General features: G+C 36.9%; 1 protein-coding gene across 2 annotated transcripts in view; it reads right to left on the reverse strand.

Annotated features, from left to right (window-relative positions):
• LOC118277874 (coiled-coil domain-containing protein R3HCC1L) overlaps positions 1-18,946 on the reverse strand; it is a 35,236-nt gene that overhangs the window by 5,587 nt on the left and 10,703 nt on the right. Inside the window, exons 4-5 of one of the 2 annotated variants that reach the window (XM_035596871.2) lie at positions 16,904-16,973; positions 13,216-14,369 (exon numbers count right to left, since the gene is read on the reverse strand). In XM_035596871.2, coding sequence (XP_035452764.2) covers positions 13,216-14,369; positions 16,904-16,973 — 1,224 coding nt within the window. The other variant, XM_035596872.2, reaches the window with a different exon arrangement.

Here is an 18,946-nt window from a genome sequence, read left to right on the forward strand (position 1 = left end):
TAATCCGAAAAGAGTATTTAAACAAGCAACAGACAACATAACAATGTATTATTAATTATGAAATAACGATTGTAACAAAATTCGCCCGCCATTACAGTCTCGATTTGACGTACAACAACCTAGATTTTGGCGCGCAACCTCGCAAGGAGGTTCGATGACCCGCGTGACGCAACGCTGCGCCGAGCAAGTAGCACGACGCCCGCGCTACATAGCGCTGTAAGAAGCGACTCTTTGTGGTTACAAAAGAAATTAGATTTAGGAATCCCATTTGTTTTAATATTTACGTGATTTATGATTTTAAAGGTTTCAGGTTTCATGTGACGGTTGGAGAAGACTGTCCTTGAATACATTTGCTAAACAAAAGCTACCGGAATTGCATTCTATCGAAATCTGTTTTCTCTAAAAAAATCTCATCGAAGAGGGAGCTATAACACTCTTCAAAATTAAACAGGTCAGAAACTCAGGATACAGAAAATGCTATTACGTCCCTTTTCATATAACCACTAAAGTTTCAATTAACTTTGAGTGGTTCGGCTACTGTCACGTTTGGGCCCGCTACACTATATTTTTGGTATAGAGAGCATACTGATCACCTATTGGTATTAAGCAATCAGCACCTCCCACGGGCACTTACAACACCAGACGCGTTATAAGTGCGTTGCCTTTTGGCGGTGGAGGATCAGATCTCCGGTAAACACCAACTGAACAAGGTACAGGAAACGTATAAAAGTAGTTCAAATCGAATGCAGAAATTCCGGTTAGCCCTACGAAAGGTAAAATCGAATGCATTACATATGAGTATGAAAGTTGTCCTACCAATACATATAGATACGTAACAAATTAAACATACTTGTATGAGCATGAATGTGACGGAAGTTAAAGAAGTATGTAAGGATCGCTCAAGATGGGGTTTCTGCTGGTTTCTATCTCCACTTAGTGTGGGAGAGCCATACTTCGGCACGAATGGCCCGGCTCGGCCAGAGTTATACCACGGCCTCACCGAAAACCGACGTAAAACAACGCTTGCGTTGTATTTCGTTGTGTGAGTGAGGTTACCGGAGGCCCAATTCCCTCTTTCCCAATCCCCGATTCCCCCAACAACCCTTAAATTCTTAATCCCCAAAAGACCGGCAACGCACTTGTAACGCCTATGGTGTCCATGGGCGGCGGCAATTGCTTACCATGCGGTGTGTTCCATAAAAAAACTATGGGACAAAGGCATGGTTTTATGTCACCATCATAATATCAACTATAAGGTGTCTAATAGGTTAGACATGCATAATACATAACTACAGGTAAAAACATAACACAATATCATCACCGTGTGCTGACAAACTAAGTATATAATTACTGAGGAAACCTAGTTGACTCATTAATCAAATATATTGGAAAATAAACGAATGAATAATGCAGTAACAGCTGTGCGAGGTTGACGACTTTAACACAGGGTAAGCGAGTAAAATGTATCGATGTCAATTTATTCATTGCTAAATGATCCTCCGTCATTTATCACCGTTGTCATTAACACATCAAGGAATTAGTTCCTTAGAAAAGAGCCTCTACATAAACATCTATATTCTACCCACTTTTTACCATTTGTTTTATAAGACCCGTGTAATAGGGGGTGAGCCTAATATCATATGCCGGACACAATTCCAGACTCAATGATACTACTGAGAAATTTTCAAAAACCCGAAATACTCCTAGGACTACTTTGCCCGACCTGGGATTCTAACTCGAGACCTCGTAATGTGTACCTCTGCCTACTCCTTGGGGGATAAAAAGGCGTGACGATACGATCTAAATTATAATACTATCAGTTGATTTTCAAATTTTTATTTTGAAAGCTCAAATTGTTACTCTGCTGTTCATATTTGAAGTACTGAATGGCAACCCTAAATGATGATCACAATAAATTAAACAGTATAATAGGCTCATTAAGGCATTCAACGACGCGTATAATATAAACTACATACACACACGAATTTCATTTTGCAAATTAAAAACGTACAACCTAGTTCGCGCCAAAAACGTATGGAGGAAGTTCGTTCAACCATGAAGTCTGAATTGCGTAAGTGAACATCTATGGTCACTTGCCGGGGCTCCGGCTCGAAAAGCAGGAGTAGGAACGGGGTGGTTTTTAGTCAGTAAGAGTCTGATATTCCCTCTTACCTCGCCCAGGGCGGGAGAAGTCATTAGATGATTTTGGCTCCTTAAAAAAAATGGTCACTAGCACAAAGACAACTTCCAAGGAGTTTTTACCTACAGCGAAAAAGAAAAAAGATTAATGACATAATTGCGGATCAAAGCGACTGGAAACTAGTCTAGATCTTTTCAGGAGATAAATTAAACAATTGACGTTGAACAATGATGTTACGAAAAACGGTCCATTGTGTTATTTGGAGCAATGACTGACTGGTTGAATGGCTGTCCTTCCTTGAAGTGATCAAAAGTTTAATAACAGTTTAAAATCCTTACTAAATAAACTGAACATAAAGGCATCAAAAATAAAGGACGATGCAAATCCTCGTTCCACCTTCCAATAGCTATGTGTGTTACAACATTGGATAGGTAATTTTGAGCTAAATAAAAGTTACTATGGCGCCAAGTTCCAAATCTTAGTCCGTTCAGAGTTATTCTTTATTAAACATAGTAGTTTTGTCAGTAATAGACACACTTTGAGAACATTTTATTGCTCAAAATGACGAAAAGAAAAGCTCAACAGCAGTTTAAGTGATTCAAAAATCTTAGGACTTCAAAGGGGTCCAATCAAAAAGTCAAGATAACTTTCTAGTACATTTGAAAAAAAAAACACATTCGCGAATGGGGAAAGACTTAAACCGTCGGTAACCTTAACGGACTTCCGTCGAAAGACTATTTTTATACCTATCTCATGGAACAGCAGATGCTAAGCAACCAGATGTTCCTTCATAATGAATGAACAAGAACCTGTTGATTTAACGACACCCACAAATGGACGGGACCCAGTAGAACAGGTTTTTAATAATATACATAAGGGTAGCAGGTGGTATTTTAAGAATAGTACGACTTGGCATTATGGACTACCAAGCTGAGATAGGGACTAGGGAATCTATACAAAAATGTCAATTGATTGATTTTCAACTTGATCTATAGGCGCCAAAAATGCTAAAGATAAGTTTTCAAATAGTTACGATTAACTATTTTCTTCTATGAAACGCGTTCTATTTCATGGATAAATGGACATTAAAACTTAGACACTTGTATTGAAAACAGAAGTAGAAACCTGACATACGTTAATGAAGAAATCACATGGTTGGATGCAAGATATCTAAAAATAACTCGAGTTACACTAGTCAATCAATACTCAGTAATATTGTATGACTGTATCACCTTTTCTTTACGTATTATGAACCCTTATAAAGATAGAACCTACAGCATTTGACGTAAACTAGTAGGAAATCTTTGCTATAAAATTGCCATTCAGGACAAAAAAAAATTATCTCATATCTAAATATTTTTATAATAACCATCGTGAGACATACTAAATTCACTGAAAATCACGGTTGTACTCACTCTACTAGTTTCGAGTCACAGAGGGACTCTTCATCATGAGCAACGTGCGCAGACGCGGCGACGTCACGCAGCCTACTCATATAGTACCTACTACTACTATCTCCATCAATAATACGTGAGTAAACCGTGATTTTTAGTCAAAATATTGTTCGCACCACTTCCTTTACCAAAAACAATAGTGCAATCGATCAATAATAAAGTTTACATCATAGAATAATAAACAACACGGAAGATTCTAATAGTAAACAAACTTAAATAACAGACAGTAACATCAAATATTCAATTAAAAGCAGAAATTACTGCGGTGCTGTTGTAAACACAATTAGCGAAGAAGGAAATATCATTGTATTGTATTGTACCGACGCAGTTACAAGGCTGGGTGTAGACGAGCGATGTTTTATTAACTAACAAGCGAATTTAGTTGCTTTGGGACAAGTATAGGTAGAGTTGCCCTCATTTGCGTCTAACGTAATGAGTTTCTGCGGGTTTACCGGGGATCCGGTTCTAAGGGCAGAAGTAGGAATGGGGTGGTTTTTAGTCAGTAAGAGTCTAACACTCCCTCTCGCCTCGCCCAAGAAGTTATTGGAAGACCCTCCCGCTTGAAAAAAAAAACCTCGAATGAATTATTTAATGAAACTGTTAAAGTTTCATCGGGTAAAGACAAAACTTCATTTCGGTTGATTAATTTTTTTCTTAGTTTTCTACTTTGAACGCTTTAGTCACAGAAGCTAATCCAGAATAATTTGGATTTTTCTGGAGTGAACATCGATATTTTTTTTCTATTTCCAGAGTACAGAGGAAGTCGATGCGATTCCTACTGAGGGTAAAAAACTAACAGCCTTACCTTCTTCAGGGAAAGTCGATTACCTTGAACAACAATTACAGCAGACCGTCTGTTTAAGACTTATTAGTGGCATTGAAGCAAGAAACGCAACATAATTGTCTAACAACTAGCAGTTACCTTTTTAGATTTACACGTAAGTGTACACTGGCTTTCACTGGCAGTACTGTAATCATTGCACTGTTACAATTAGAGCATTTTTCTAGAACATTCTGGGAAGAAAATGGTTGCGCTGACTTAGAGAAGGAAGTGAGTGTTTTAATACAAGAAAAGTATAATAAAATCGTGGGTAACGTGTGAAGGGAAGTGTTTTGGATAGTTTTTTGCAAATACAGTAAATGATCTTAAACCCGTCGCGTGTCCGATCTTGGCAAATGTACCGTCTTAAGGTAAGCGTCCACATGTCCGCATCGTACGCATTCCGTATGACGTCATCAGTACGCATCGCATCGCATGTAGGTATTGCTAATGACGTCATAGGTAAGATGCGGGACTGTGGACACTTACCTTTATGCGTCGGCGGTGGCACATAAGATATGGAAAGAAAATATGAATTCCATTTTAGAGAATTGCACCTATAGATAGCTACTGATAATAAAACTCAATAAAAAATGGTTATGAGACCGGTTCGCCAAAAACACGCATAGAAATAGCTTCAAACAAGTCTTCAATCAAACTTATACTCGTAAAACCGATTGAATTTGTAAAAGTGCATTGCATAAAGTCAATAAATCAAACTGCATGATAATTTAGCTTTAATTAATACTGATTAATTGCAGATATAAAATGGAATGAATGCATTAATACATTAGGTAACAACATATTTCTGGTTATGGATTCCACATTTATAAATATTAAAATGCATTCGCAAAATAGGATTAAATACGTCTAATAGAGCAGAAGATCGAAATAATAGCAAATAGTTTTAAAAACCGAAGAATGATCAAGTCACTTGAGGAATGTCTTCAAGTCACATATGAATAGGTTGCTTATGGGCAGGCGTGTTCCATCGTAGACCGTATCATCGCTCACCATCAGGCGATATAGATAGGGCCAATAAAAAAATAGAAGAATCATCATCCAAGGGCAAAAACGTGTGATGTGATCGGCGATGGTGACCTCTCGGGTCTGGATCTAGATCAAACCATGGTGCGAAGCGAGGAACGGGTTGGTTTTCAGTTAGCAAGAATCTGACACTCTCACCGCCTCACCCAGGGCAGGAGAAGTTGTTGGATGATTTTCGCCCCTCAAAAAAAGGGCAGAAACAATGATAACTAAAAACAAGAAGCACTGTATGTCGATAAAACGGGTATTGTCCTGATCACAGCATCATCCCGATGATATTCCCCGCTATTAAACCATTTCTATGATCTGTTAAACCATCCCCAGTCCCACAAACTAAGTAATGAGGAAGAGGAAGACTTAAAATCCACAAAATCTTAAAATGCAAATTCAATATCATCATACATTCCACGATCGACCTAGAATTACTCCGTGGTAAGCCCATTAAACACATTTATTTCTACCACGAATGATACGTAACGTGTTTTCTTTAATTTTCGCAATACATGTACCGTTTTGAAAGCACATGTTTGAATAACACCAAGTTCAAGGCGGCAATGGAACGCGTTCGGAATAAAAAATCGTCTTATTATAAAGTGGGACATGCTAATGAAACCGAAAGTGGTGTGTGGTGCAAAGAGCTAAACAAATGAATGGCAGGTGATGAAGACGTTGATCATAGAGTATCACGAACTGAATTTTGGATATTTTGGGTTACTAAGTTAATGATTTATTGATTGACTTAGGCTTATATCATAGGCCTTTTAAAACAGTGAGGTCCTTCTTAAGTAGTGGACGTCTTTTGAGTGATCATAAAAATCATACGTTAGTCTTAACATAATAGTCAATCAACAAAACCACTTTAGGCTCATTTTTGGTAAAACAGTCACCGAGAGATATGTTAATGCTATAAGTCGAAGTCGAGGCGAAGTCTTTATGTTAATGCTAGAAACACAAGACCGCTTTCTCCTATCCCTTGTGGCAAAACAAAATGACTTTCAAGATGCAATTGCAAAATCGCGCACTCCGATCTTGATCTCTGGAGATATTTATGTAACAATCAAAGCGAGCCATTTGTAAATGATTGCAGCTAACTGCAGAATTGATGCAACAATCTTACTTAATACTGGCAGCACGAAGCCGAAGCTGCAAAGAGTATTTATTCAAGTGTAGACTATTAGTCAAGGAAACCGACTGTGACAGTGAGTTTCGAAATTGGAACGATAAACAAAAAAGTTGCGTTAAGACTGGTTGAAAAAAGTTTGGATGTTCAAGTTGAATGCTCAAAGAGTAATTGTTTGCGTTTAGTTTCGTTTGCTAAAGTTAAGCGTCCATAGGCCCGCATCGTACGCAACGTACGCATTCCGTATGACGTCATCGGTACGCATCGCATGTAGACATTGCCGATGATGCGGTCCGTACGATGCGGATTAGTGGACGCAGTTGTAAGAGTTTCTATACAAGACAAACTAAAATCCGTTGCGTGCGATGCGTACGATGCGGGCCTGTGGACGCTTACCGTAATAGAGTTTTGGACCCTAACATAAGTGCTTAATGAAGACAATAAGAGAAAATATAAAGAGATTTTTGCAATATTAACTACTGATTCCACTTTGAATGCATCTCGCCAGTCGCTTTAATCCAAATTAATTCAATTGAATAAGTTTCAATAGTTATTATGGTACAGAATTACAATATGAATGACAAAATCTTATTATATCATACTCCAAATTAGACAAACAATATTCTTGACAAGGCAAACCGTTTTAAGACATCCATAAACGTATTTTGTTACTCAAAATATCAAAAGTGAAAATTACCTAAGCGGTCCAAATGTCATTGGTCGTAATAGTTTATGTGTTGCCAGGCCATTTAACGCCGGAAGGTGTTTATAAAGGTCATACGAGATCGTTAAGTGAGGCAACACTGAGAAAATGCCGTCTTTGGTCAATACGCTGCGGCCTGCGTTGCTACAAGATGCTATTACAGTGAAGGTAAGAATACGAATAAATTGACTTTAAGGACTTTGTTTACTCCTTAACCAAATGTGACGTCATCTTTTGAATTTACTCTTGTCTTGTCCGTTGTTCGTCTGCTAAGAAAACATTCTCAAGTTTTTACTTTAACTGGGAAAACTAACGACTTTGTGTCAACAATTTTGCGAAGTGTTCTTCTAGTATGACCTCCACAAATAAAATAATATTTGTTATAATAAATTATTACAGTTTCGTGTAGTAGAAACGCGGTATCCTGCAATAACAGGAAACAATAATTCTATAATAACATACCTACGTATTTGTATGTCATTGCCACTTTAGGAATTTTGATTAGAATTCTGAATAATTTACTCATCAAGCTGAGTAACTGCTTCTATTACATACAGATTTATCATTAGCAGTTTTTATCAGAGAGCGCTGCTATCCGGTCTTAATCAAATGTTTAGTTAGTCAGATCTTGCGGCAGCCATGAGGAGACTAGATCTCTTTTTTGACGGTGGAAACTCATCCAATGCCTTCTCCCGCCTTGGACAAGGCGAGAGGTAGTGTCAGACTCTTGCGGACTAAAAACAACCCCGTTCCTACTCCTGTTTTGAGCCTGAGACCCGGTAACCTGTTACGTTGTCCGCAGCTATGGATCGTGTATCAGCCCTACTGGGCCCCATCTGTAGTGGTCTATCTATACGTTTGTACGTTGAACGAGATCGAAACGAGAGCGCGTTCAGCCCTCTGATTGATTGGTACATTCGCACCGGTCAATTAACGCCGAACAAGTATAGGATAGGGTATTTCAAGAACGTAAAATAAACTTGTACTATATACCCTTTGATGACTCTTAGATAGAGGCGCCCATTATCCTACTCTGCCGACACCAATCGACAAAGATTTTTGAACCACGACGTTCTCAACAGGTTTAATGACACAGTTACTCAATACAATACCAAAACAATAGATGCAACTACTTCATAAGTTTTTTCCTTTGATATTGTTTTGCAACAACAAATTACGTTTGTTATGGCCATTCTAGTTTCTGTCTCCTCGACACAGATTCGTTTTGTCAGCACAATGCATCTGAGACCTCATTGAAGTTGACAAAAATTACCTTTGTGACCAAAAACAGTGGTTTTATGGTAAATTATGAGAATGTATAGCGGATAATAATGCATGTAGTTGAATAGGCTTGATATGGGAATAATATTCTCAAATTATAGTCTCTTCGGGTGTGTGAATGGGGGCTTACGAATTTGTTATTATTAAGTGGCGCCACTGTCGCATTAAGTCTTGTTAGCGTACTTTGTATGCTGTAACTATTTACTGGAACTAGTAGCTTAGTAAGTACTAGGAAGGCACTAGACTTATCAGATAGACCTAGCTTATTAATAAAAACCAACCATTTTATGAATAATACTTCCCACCTACATGTGGCTTTTTGTACAAAGTACTGTTAGTTAATGGCAATGAACGAAAAAGCTTATTTAAAAATTGTCAAACCTAGTAATTCGACAGGCATACAACTTGCATCAATGTGCTTTACAACAGGACATGAATGTATGAATGTTACCACTACACCGTTCACCAGTACATCATTTCATACTACATCCTTACGTCACCGTTATTAAAACATTACGTATAATTACGTCACGAGCCGGTGATAACATTCGGCTGATAAGCGTTGCATTCACTGCAACAGGTGTTGCGGTTACGTCACTAAGAATGTACATAAACATACTATGTAGATTACATACTTGAAGTAAATACGTAATGAAGGAGATCTTATCGACGAGTAATTAATCTTGCTAATATTATAAATGCGAATATTTTTGACTTTGTGTGTGTGTTTGATACTCAATCACGTTAAAACAGCAGAAGGGATTGGGATGAAATTTGGAACAGAAGTAGATTATGATGTGATATAACATATAGGCTGTTTTTTATTGCACACGAAAGCAGGCGGAACACAGGCAGAAGCTAGTTACGAATAGATGATGATAAATAAATAAAAAGTTGATAAATAAAGGTATACCACAGAAGCAATACAGCAATAATAATTAATAAATGATTTACTGAGTTGTGGTCCAAGATGGAAAATCCCCCACCCTGAGGATTTTCCATCTTTCCATCATCTACATAAGATGAAGGAGACAGGCTCTTATCGACCAGAGTAAGTAACGTCTTAAATACCAACATAGCTGCGGGTTTACCCGTAAAAGCAGTAAACCCGGAAAGCAGGAGTAGGAACGGGGTTTTTTTTAGTCAGTAAAAGTCTGGCACTCCCTCTCGCCTCGCCTAAGGCGGAAGAAGACATTGCATTGCATGATTTCCCCCTTAAATAAATACCAAACTAAGCCAATTCTCATTTACATACTCTTCAACTATGACAAGTACGAGTAACCATACAAAGAAAAAGAACTCCAAAATAGGAAAACCTTAATTTAGACACTCCCAAATACAAACCTATGACGTAATAGCAAATACATAGTTTGCAGAACCAATCATTTAGTTGCCACACGTCGACCAATTCACACCACACCTCTTGTGGCAGTACATAATAAATAAATAATGATTAATTCTTACACAAACACTCTGTTTAGTATGTTTACATCGCCAGGTCACGAACTGTAATGTGTTGACTGAATCTATTATTGCAGTCTTGCAATCTACAATTTGTGGCATATTTTTTAATAAGTTAGCTTCCCAAAATAACCGTTTCAATAATGCCTACAGCTAACAATGCCCTACTTACATGCACATATGTATATTATGTAAAAATCAATGGACAAATACATAGTTATTGAAAAAAATTCGGAAACATAGTATTAAGAGCACACCAACTATGTTAATATTTTTGGAAAAAAACTCAAAACATGTGTCACGCTTAAACTCATTTCTTTGTTGTTGTTTTATGCAAATCTCTGTGAATATGATCCGGACTTTAGCTTTGTTACCATTAAAAACAAAAAAAAACTTTCCTACATAACAAACATGTTACTACTACTAATACTCATTAAAAAAACAATACGTTATAAATCAAAACAACGTAAACAACCTATTACAAACTTCAAACGTATCATTAATTAATTTCCAAGTAAGTATTAACATAAGAAAACATTACGTACAATGGCAATAACAACTGGTTGCCATAATACATGCATAACTAACTGCCAACCAATAGAAACCGCGCCAATCAGCCGGGTAAACCACGGCCTGCGCGGGCGCATCGTACCTTACCACTTCGGTCAATTAACTCGAGTAATGAGTTTACCTACTTCACATACCTGAGTTACGTACATTTATGCAAGAGAATTAAATAATACGTATTTTATTACGCGTTAAAAATTATACGGTGAGGTTTCACAACCGTTTTATTAATGTGAAAACAAATAAAGGTTATAATTTGATTGATAAGGGATTTTATATTCAGAGCTGTGTACTAATTAGCGTGTTACCGGGGCTCCGACTCGAAGAGCAGGAATAGGAACGGGGTAGTTTTTAGTAAGTAAGAATCTGACACTCCCTCTCGCCTCGCCCAACGCGTGAGAAATTTTGCAAAGTGCAAAGTAGGGGAAGCCCACTGAATACAGAAACTAGTCCATGGGGAAGCCCCGTCTTTACTGAGATGTTATTCCCCGATTTTTCTGGTGATTTTAAAAGCACATGTAGTTTTTACGATTTTTTTTTATTATCGTTTACCATTTGGCAAAATGGTGGATGATGGCCAAATGCCATTCTATTGAAAAAAAAATCGTTCCCATTTACATAATTTTACGTCTGTTTTTCTTTGATCATGAATCTAGGATATTACTTGCTAGTTATGTATGAAAAGAGAATTTGTAAATAGAGCAAGAAAATAGTACACATTAATGTGTAATTTGGGTTACACTAATTTGTGTTAAACTACGTAATAATATTTTCATAGCTAAAGAGTGTGGAAAAATACAACGTTTTCCCTAAATAAAACTTTGTTTTAGAAATTATCTGATCTCTTATTGATTTGTTTTCATTGTAATGTAGTCAAATTAACTCTGTATTATTCTTATTCAACGTGTTTATTCAACCGAATTCCCTGCGTCGACAGATTTCCAATACATCATTTAACTAGATGTAAGTAAAATTAATGCCTTTAAAACTAAAGACTTTAAATTAAAAATGCACTGTTAACTTGCGAATTCAAACTCTCAAATCTGCGAGTACGCAAATCAAATCTACAAAATACCACTTGTCAAGATTACGAACAGAGTGTAGTAACAAGCCGTATTTTTATCAACTACAAACATAATATACTATCTAATGTAAACAGTATTGACAACTGATAAGGAAATGGCACTGATATGTCTTGCACTTGAAATCATATTCACTTGGGAAAACGGATTTTGCAGTACATATCGATAAAAATCGGTAAAAGGTTTGATAGGCTCGTGAGTAACGGATGGATGAATGAAATCTACAGTAATATATAAAGCTGAAAAGTTTGTTGGTTTGATCACGAAACATGTCCGCAAGTACAGGTCTGATTTGAATAATTATTTTTGTGTTGTATAGTGCATTTATTGAGGAAAGCTATAGGCTACAACATATCACACTATGATCAATAACGCGGGAGTAGCTAGAAACCTAATATAAGTAAAAATGAGGGTAAGATCCCTTGTCTTCAAAGGTTTAACTTTTTCTGATATCCATTGATTTTTTCTTAAGAGATTTTTCCAAATTTGATAGTCGAAATGTTATTGTTTTTGTACACGTCTAAGAATTAGGAATAACATTGATAACGTTACTAATAATACGATATTAAATTAAAAAGATAAAACAGTACAGAATATACAATCAATGTGACATGAACGATAAAAATAATTACGTAACATCTTCCGTATTAGGTGAATACCCAATTCATATTTTTTTGTGTAAGACACGTAAAATTGTTGAAATCCTATAAATCACAATATACTGTGGAGACTGACCAGAAAAGCGCTGAGTCACATAATATCAATATTAACCAAAAATCACATACGTGACCCACGTAAATTAATGGAGAAAAGCTCTTCTAGTTTCGAGTCGCAGGGGGACTCTTCATCATGAGCAGCGGCAGCGTGCGTAAACGTCGCGCAGCCCATTGGGCTACCGACGTCTGTCGATCTTTTTTCCATTAATTAACGTGAGTAAACTGTGATTTTTGGTTAATTTAGTATGTCTCACGATAGTTACTATAAAAATCAATATTATCGAAAAAAAATTGGGAAGAGGAATAACAATTCCTTTAGGACAAGTTAAAGTCATTTAGCACCTTAACGTATTCCAGAATACTTCTTTACCAGAATAAATCCAAGCTTCAAAAGTTATGTACAAGAAAACAGCGATAAAAACATTTTTGTTTTGGTCATCGTAACGTCATCGAGGTCACGACTTGATGTTCTAATGTTATTGGTGTCATTCAGTCCGGTCGAACACGTTCCGATTATATTACGATAGTTAAGTCATCGGCGATTTTATAGACGATATTTGTATGTATTATTCGATTACAAGAGTAAAAAAAACTTCCTGCATTTAAAGAACGTCAAATATGCGACTGTAAACATTGTATGACCTACTAATGAATATGTGGTAGAAGGTAGCAAACTTTTGACCAATATGAACCTATCATTAGTAAACGAAACTTCATAATATAAGCAAAGGTTAAGTAGTTTTGGAACTTCATCGTCATAAACAAACAAACAAAACTTTCATTTTCATAATATTAGTATAGAAAAACAATTAAAAGCAACTCACCAATTTTCGCGCTGCTAAACACGATCAACGCATGCGTATCATCCACCCACTTAATTTCGAAACCAGTGTCTTTGTATTCACTGAACAGAGAGAACAGATCGTTCGTTTTGAACTCACTGGGAAAGTCATACACTTCCACTACATGACCGAACGTTTCGTCATAAGGACCGTTGAAGAGCTGCTGACCTCTTGTCTGGTACTGGTCGTAACAGTTCTTTGGCTTGCTGATGTGGACCTTGCCAACTGTAGTCGTCAGCTCCTCAAGAAGTGAAGGATCAAGGCACTCTCCACTGTCGTCGAAAACTGCGTCCCAGTCGTTCTCTTCTCGCTTCAAAGACACCTTCGCCTCTAGTTTTGGCTTCGTCTTCTTAACCACCTCAGTTTCTTTCTCTTCCACCGCTACCACTGGTTCAGGCTCATTCTTCTCTGGGACACTATCAACAGTATCCGATATAACTAACACGTCAGAATGGAAGCTCTGTTTTATAATTCTCTTGCTACTTCTATTAATTTCTTGCGAGGCTCGTTTCAGCTCATTCTTTTCAACATCTTCACCCTTAGCGTACAAATAATCGTTATCGATAATATTATTGCTTTGATTCGATTCGTTCACCGCCATATTTTCGTCGGAATCATTGGATCTCCAGTCGCTATTGTCGGTCGCGTTCTCGCGACTGTTTTCCGCGTACTCGCTGTATAGGTTCGGACTGTAGAATCCTAACTGTCCGTTAGCGAAATAATCTCCTATATAAAAATTATCGCCTACTTCTATGTCGTTAATAAAACTATTATCACTAAAAGATATTGCACTATCACTATTTGGCACTTGGAAGCCTGAAGGCACAGATTCTTTTGTATCGCTCGATGTGGGTTCCTCTATGCTTGGGGCCGTGTGAGATCTTTGATTCCTGAGATGCGGTGGCGTGTACACGTTGCAGTACGCTTTGTCTATAGATTTCCTGGGGGTGCCGTGGTGTGACTTCTCTTTGGGCGCGGGTGACTTGGGACACTTGACACCTTCCGCACTGTGACTAGTTCTGCGATGGTTGTTGGTATCCTTATTGTTGTCCTCAGTTTGTGCACTCTCTGCGTTGCGCAGGGCGCGGGGCACGTACACTGCGCGATCTGGGCGCCGAGGTTTCGTTGAGCCAGATCTGGGGACAACAAGAACTTATAATACCTGACCTCAATATCTTAAAGCATACTACCATTCACAGAATCATATCCCTATACAAAACAATAGATCGATTCACATCAAGAACAAAACACCCATCATCCATAACCTAACCTAACCTCCCAAAATCATCATCAACACCATCATCATCAAAAATCATAGCCACACTTGTCACGTTCATTGTGCAGCTACTATTACCGCAGTCACGTAACAGCAAGTAGGGCAAGGCCAGCGAACGCCACTCGAACACTGGTCGCCCCTCTCTCCGTGGCACACTTTCAACCGTTTTCGGCCACTCGCCGGTTTGTGTAATTGAATGTTGATGTTGTTGACATCACTGCTCTTTGTCTGGACCTAGTTTGGTAATCGTATTTTGTAACATCGTTAGTGGTTACAATTTGCTGTATATTGATATATGTGTTGTTTTTATTTGTGTTATGGTTACGTGTTTATTGTTTCGTTGCTTTTGTTCTACTGTCACTGTCCTGTGGTTGCTCAATTTGTTGGAGATGGACACTGAAATCTTAAACTAACTATTCACTTCAAGGTTCAAAATAGACAACTTTTATACATGTAGCAATAATATTTGCACTACCTGACCTTATTAATAATGTCAATACAAACACAAAATGAGAGTGAATTTATTCGTTCTTATTTAGACAAGTTGCAGAAACCGCAATGATGATTCAGGTGAAAAGAAACTTCGCTTGTGCATACAATCCGAAGGTTATTCGTGATCTTTACATTCGCAATTAGCAATATTATAATACGACCTTGGTATTACAAAACTTTGGGGTTTCATAAGTGTCTACAGTATCAAAAGCCTTTCCCAAGTCTGAGATGACTTTAAGATTCTATATCCAAGAAAAACAAAGTAATATCAACTTAATCATGCTAGATATACGATAGGATTTAGAAAGGGCTTATTGCCAACTTACATATTGCACAACAGACCAACATTCTATCTAAGTCTGACTACAAGGTGGTTGAGAATACTTTCGTAATGGCTACCAACGATAAATAATGGCTGGAAACTAAAGGTGTCGTGTTGCTATTTACGATTACAGTTTAACTTATCTTAGGGGGATACGGAAGCATTGTATTGTGTTGAGATAGCTAGAGATATACAGTGCCTGATTGGTTGAAAAGGAATTATCGTACGATTGCTAAATAGGAGTATACTAAACGATTAATATTTTGATAGCCAAATAAACATTGGACAAGGAAAAAATACGTTGACCTTCACAAAAATAACATGATAGCAAAAACTACGTGTTCAAAATAAGTAGATTACATTTAATTACGTTGACAACGTTATGCCAATAACAATAACGATTAGCAAATAACTAACAAATGAGCCATTAACAGTTAATTGCTAACTCGTTTCTTAAACGAATCTGCACATTACATGCCTCTCATTTCAATACAATACAATAGTGAAGGGGGCAAATGTCGATGTCGATAAATCTCGGACGAATGCCATAAAAGCGGTCAAGTACAACACTATTGTACAAATATATAATGTGTTATTCACGATATGATTTATGATATTTCTATTCGATTACCATGCTGATAAAAATGTTATGTTGAATAATATGAGTTCAGCAAGGTCTTTTGGAAATTATACGGCTGTGATTGAAGACATTTAAGTAATGTTTTGACGTTTGTTGGTGTAAAATAAAAAGTATTATAACCTCAACAACCAACATTTAGGTATTTAGAGACGTATTTATTTTAGAGTCCCAATAGCCCTTAAAGACTTACCAAATATGACTGTCTCTCTACATCAAATACGACCAGAATTCACATACTTTTTTCATGAACTATTCATGCCAAATTAGACCTTATTTCACGTACCTTTATAAAAACAAATCACAGAATGTCCTTAGCACATTTATAAACACACAATTACCTCCAACCTCTTTGCAACGAGCAATGAGCATGCATATAATTACGAATCATGCGTCATTGTTCTCCGAAACGTAAATAACTATTGGCTTGCAAAGTAAATATGCTTTTTACATTACATTTAGTACAGCTGTGTATATATTTTCCTTAATCATTGTCTGTTACATACTCAAGGACTTTTATTGTTTCGATTACATTCAATTTCTTTGTCAGTGTCAAAGTTATCGTGGTATCGAACTTTGATTGATTGTATTTTGCCCGCTGTTACATTATTTTTAACGCAATGACTTTAATAATGATGAAATGTCACATGATTACGTCACTATACCAAGATTTCATGACTTAATTTAACGATAGAACATACAAACCCTTCCAAAAACCCCAAAATAGCAAAACACAAATCCAAAAAAACCACTGATAACTTACACAGATTCACTTTCAACACATCCAAAGGTCGACATACGAGTTTTAATTCACATTACACTGTATAACAGCACAATAAAGTCCACTTTACAATAATGAGTGATAAGATAAAGGGCTAAGCGTACGTCCGTCCGTGACGGGTGACGAACAACAAATGATGTAGGAAGTATTGTTGATACCGACCTGATCTTTTCCTGAGGCTGCGCACGCCGCGAGGCCTGCGCTTGCGCCGGCTTGAAACCTCCCACCGCCGCTGCGAAACAGTGTTACATAAAGTTACCATGATTTCGATAGTAGTGAGGAATTGATAAAGAAATAAAAATATATGATTAAGTGTTGCTATTGCGAGGTTGTTATTGCATTATGAATATTTTTAAAGTAAGAAAATATATAAGGAATGTAGAGTGCTCTCGAGGATAACATGGCTTTGGGTAAGATCCGAAGCTGCGGACTCCCCATCGGGTTTACCAGGGCTCCGGCTCGAAAAGCAAGCGTAGGAACGGGATGGTTTTTAGTCAGTAAGCTTCTCGCCTCGCCCGAGGTGGGAGAAGACATTGGATGATTTTCCCTTCAAAAAAAAAATCTGTTAATAGCAAAAATTGAGTACTCTATAATATGACATTTCCCTTGAGTGAATAATAACTACGATATATGCAACCATGAAATATTTACACATACTAAATAGGATTTTGTGTCAAAATACCTATTGTAGCGTAGAGCTCTAGTAAATTCATTAAGTAATTCAATTCATTCCATCGCATAAAAAAGGGGTATATGTTTAGTTAATTTAATTTATAAAGTAAACAGTAGACACTCATCAAATATTGCAAAATACTATCTTTACTATCATGTTTCATTGGCTATCTGATTACATTTTTCCGATGCGTTAGACAGTTTATTAAATTGTTACGAAACACTAATTAGTACATATTGCGTTGACTAAATGCTATTACAGCTAGGCAATTTATTTATCTAGTAGAACAGTCGTTACGTAGCAGAAATATTTTTTTTATTTTAGCCTTAAAATTATCTTAAGTTTTAAAGTGGATTTGATTGTATAATAGTTTTATATTGTACAAAGTAATTTGCAAATTACTTTGTATTCTTATTTTATTAATGTTCCAAATGCAAGTGTGTTTCTTATGATTTTTATGTCTGATGATAAGTAGGCGAATATAAAGGAGCTTTTCTCTTCACCACCTAGGCCAAAATGCCGGTGCAAACTTAGTGTAATAAATCAGGCTATCTGACCTAAAAATGTTATGACAACCTGCTATTTTTACGCTATGCGTTTATCCAAACCAATCTTATCTGTCGAATCAGGTTTTATTTATAAAATGCTCTGTCATACGCGAATTTTAGAACAACTGTGATTCAACATTGAGTGTCTTCCCGAGAAGCAGACTGAGGATTAGTCATCCTTATACCAGAAAGAATCTTTGACTTGCCTTGGCTAAAAGCAGCTATTTTCAATAACCAAATTATCAAGTAACAAGTACTTTAAATCGATACTTCAACACGTCAACCGCATCGTCGGTCACTGCCTTTAATAGTTTTCTTTCGGCAGTTAATGCTTTAGTATAAACTCCTTACAAAATGTATCAAAACAATCTCTAAATCTGCTTCTAGTTCCAAACATTTTAATACACGAACAGGTTACCCAATAAATTATTCTTTTGTCTCTCGTTTGACGGCACGCATGGACCGTCTACTATTACATGAATGCAGTGAACGTGGTTCCCATGCCGGCAACAAGCTTTACAATCACGTTTTTGTGCTTAGCTCTTGCATTGGGTTTACGACACCGCTCATACTTATTTCAAGGAAGATTATATCGTTACGCGAATGCGAATACTTATCGGGCAACCATCGTAATATACTTCCGATGTTGATTTTTTTACGGTTTAATGACTGTATTGTCTGCGAAAGTCTCCTTTAAGTTAGTGTTTAATCTGTTTTCTGGTCTCTTTCTGACTCAATTTAGTCTAGTCTAAACCTAATTAATGGTGTATTATCATCTTAAATATTTGTGTAACTGACCTATATCGTTTGTCGGCGATATAGGTTATAACGTGCTTGTTTAAAAACAGAAGAATTCTTGAAATGTAAAAATAATACAAAAATAATTTGCTAGCACAGCCAATGACTCGGGTCTACATAGGCAACTCTGACTTTTAGCCGCAACATGCTTTTATAGTTGGTTTAATTAAACATTAATTAGCTAGG

Source organism: Spodoptera frugiperda, chromosome 18, assembly GCF_023101765.2.
Source record: "Spodoptera frugiperda isolate SF20-4 chromosome 18, AGI-APGP_CSIRO_Sfru_2.0, whole genome shotgun sequence".
In the NCBI taxonomy this organism is placed as follows: Eukaryota; Metazoa; Arthropoda; class Insecta; order Lepidoptera; family Noctuidae; genus Spodoptera; species Spodoptera frugiperda.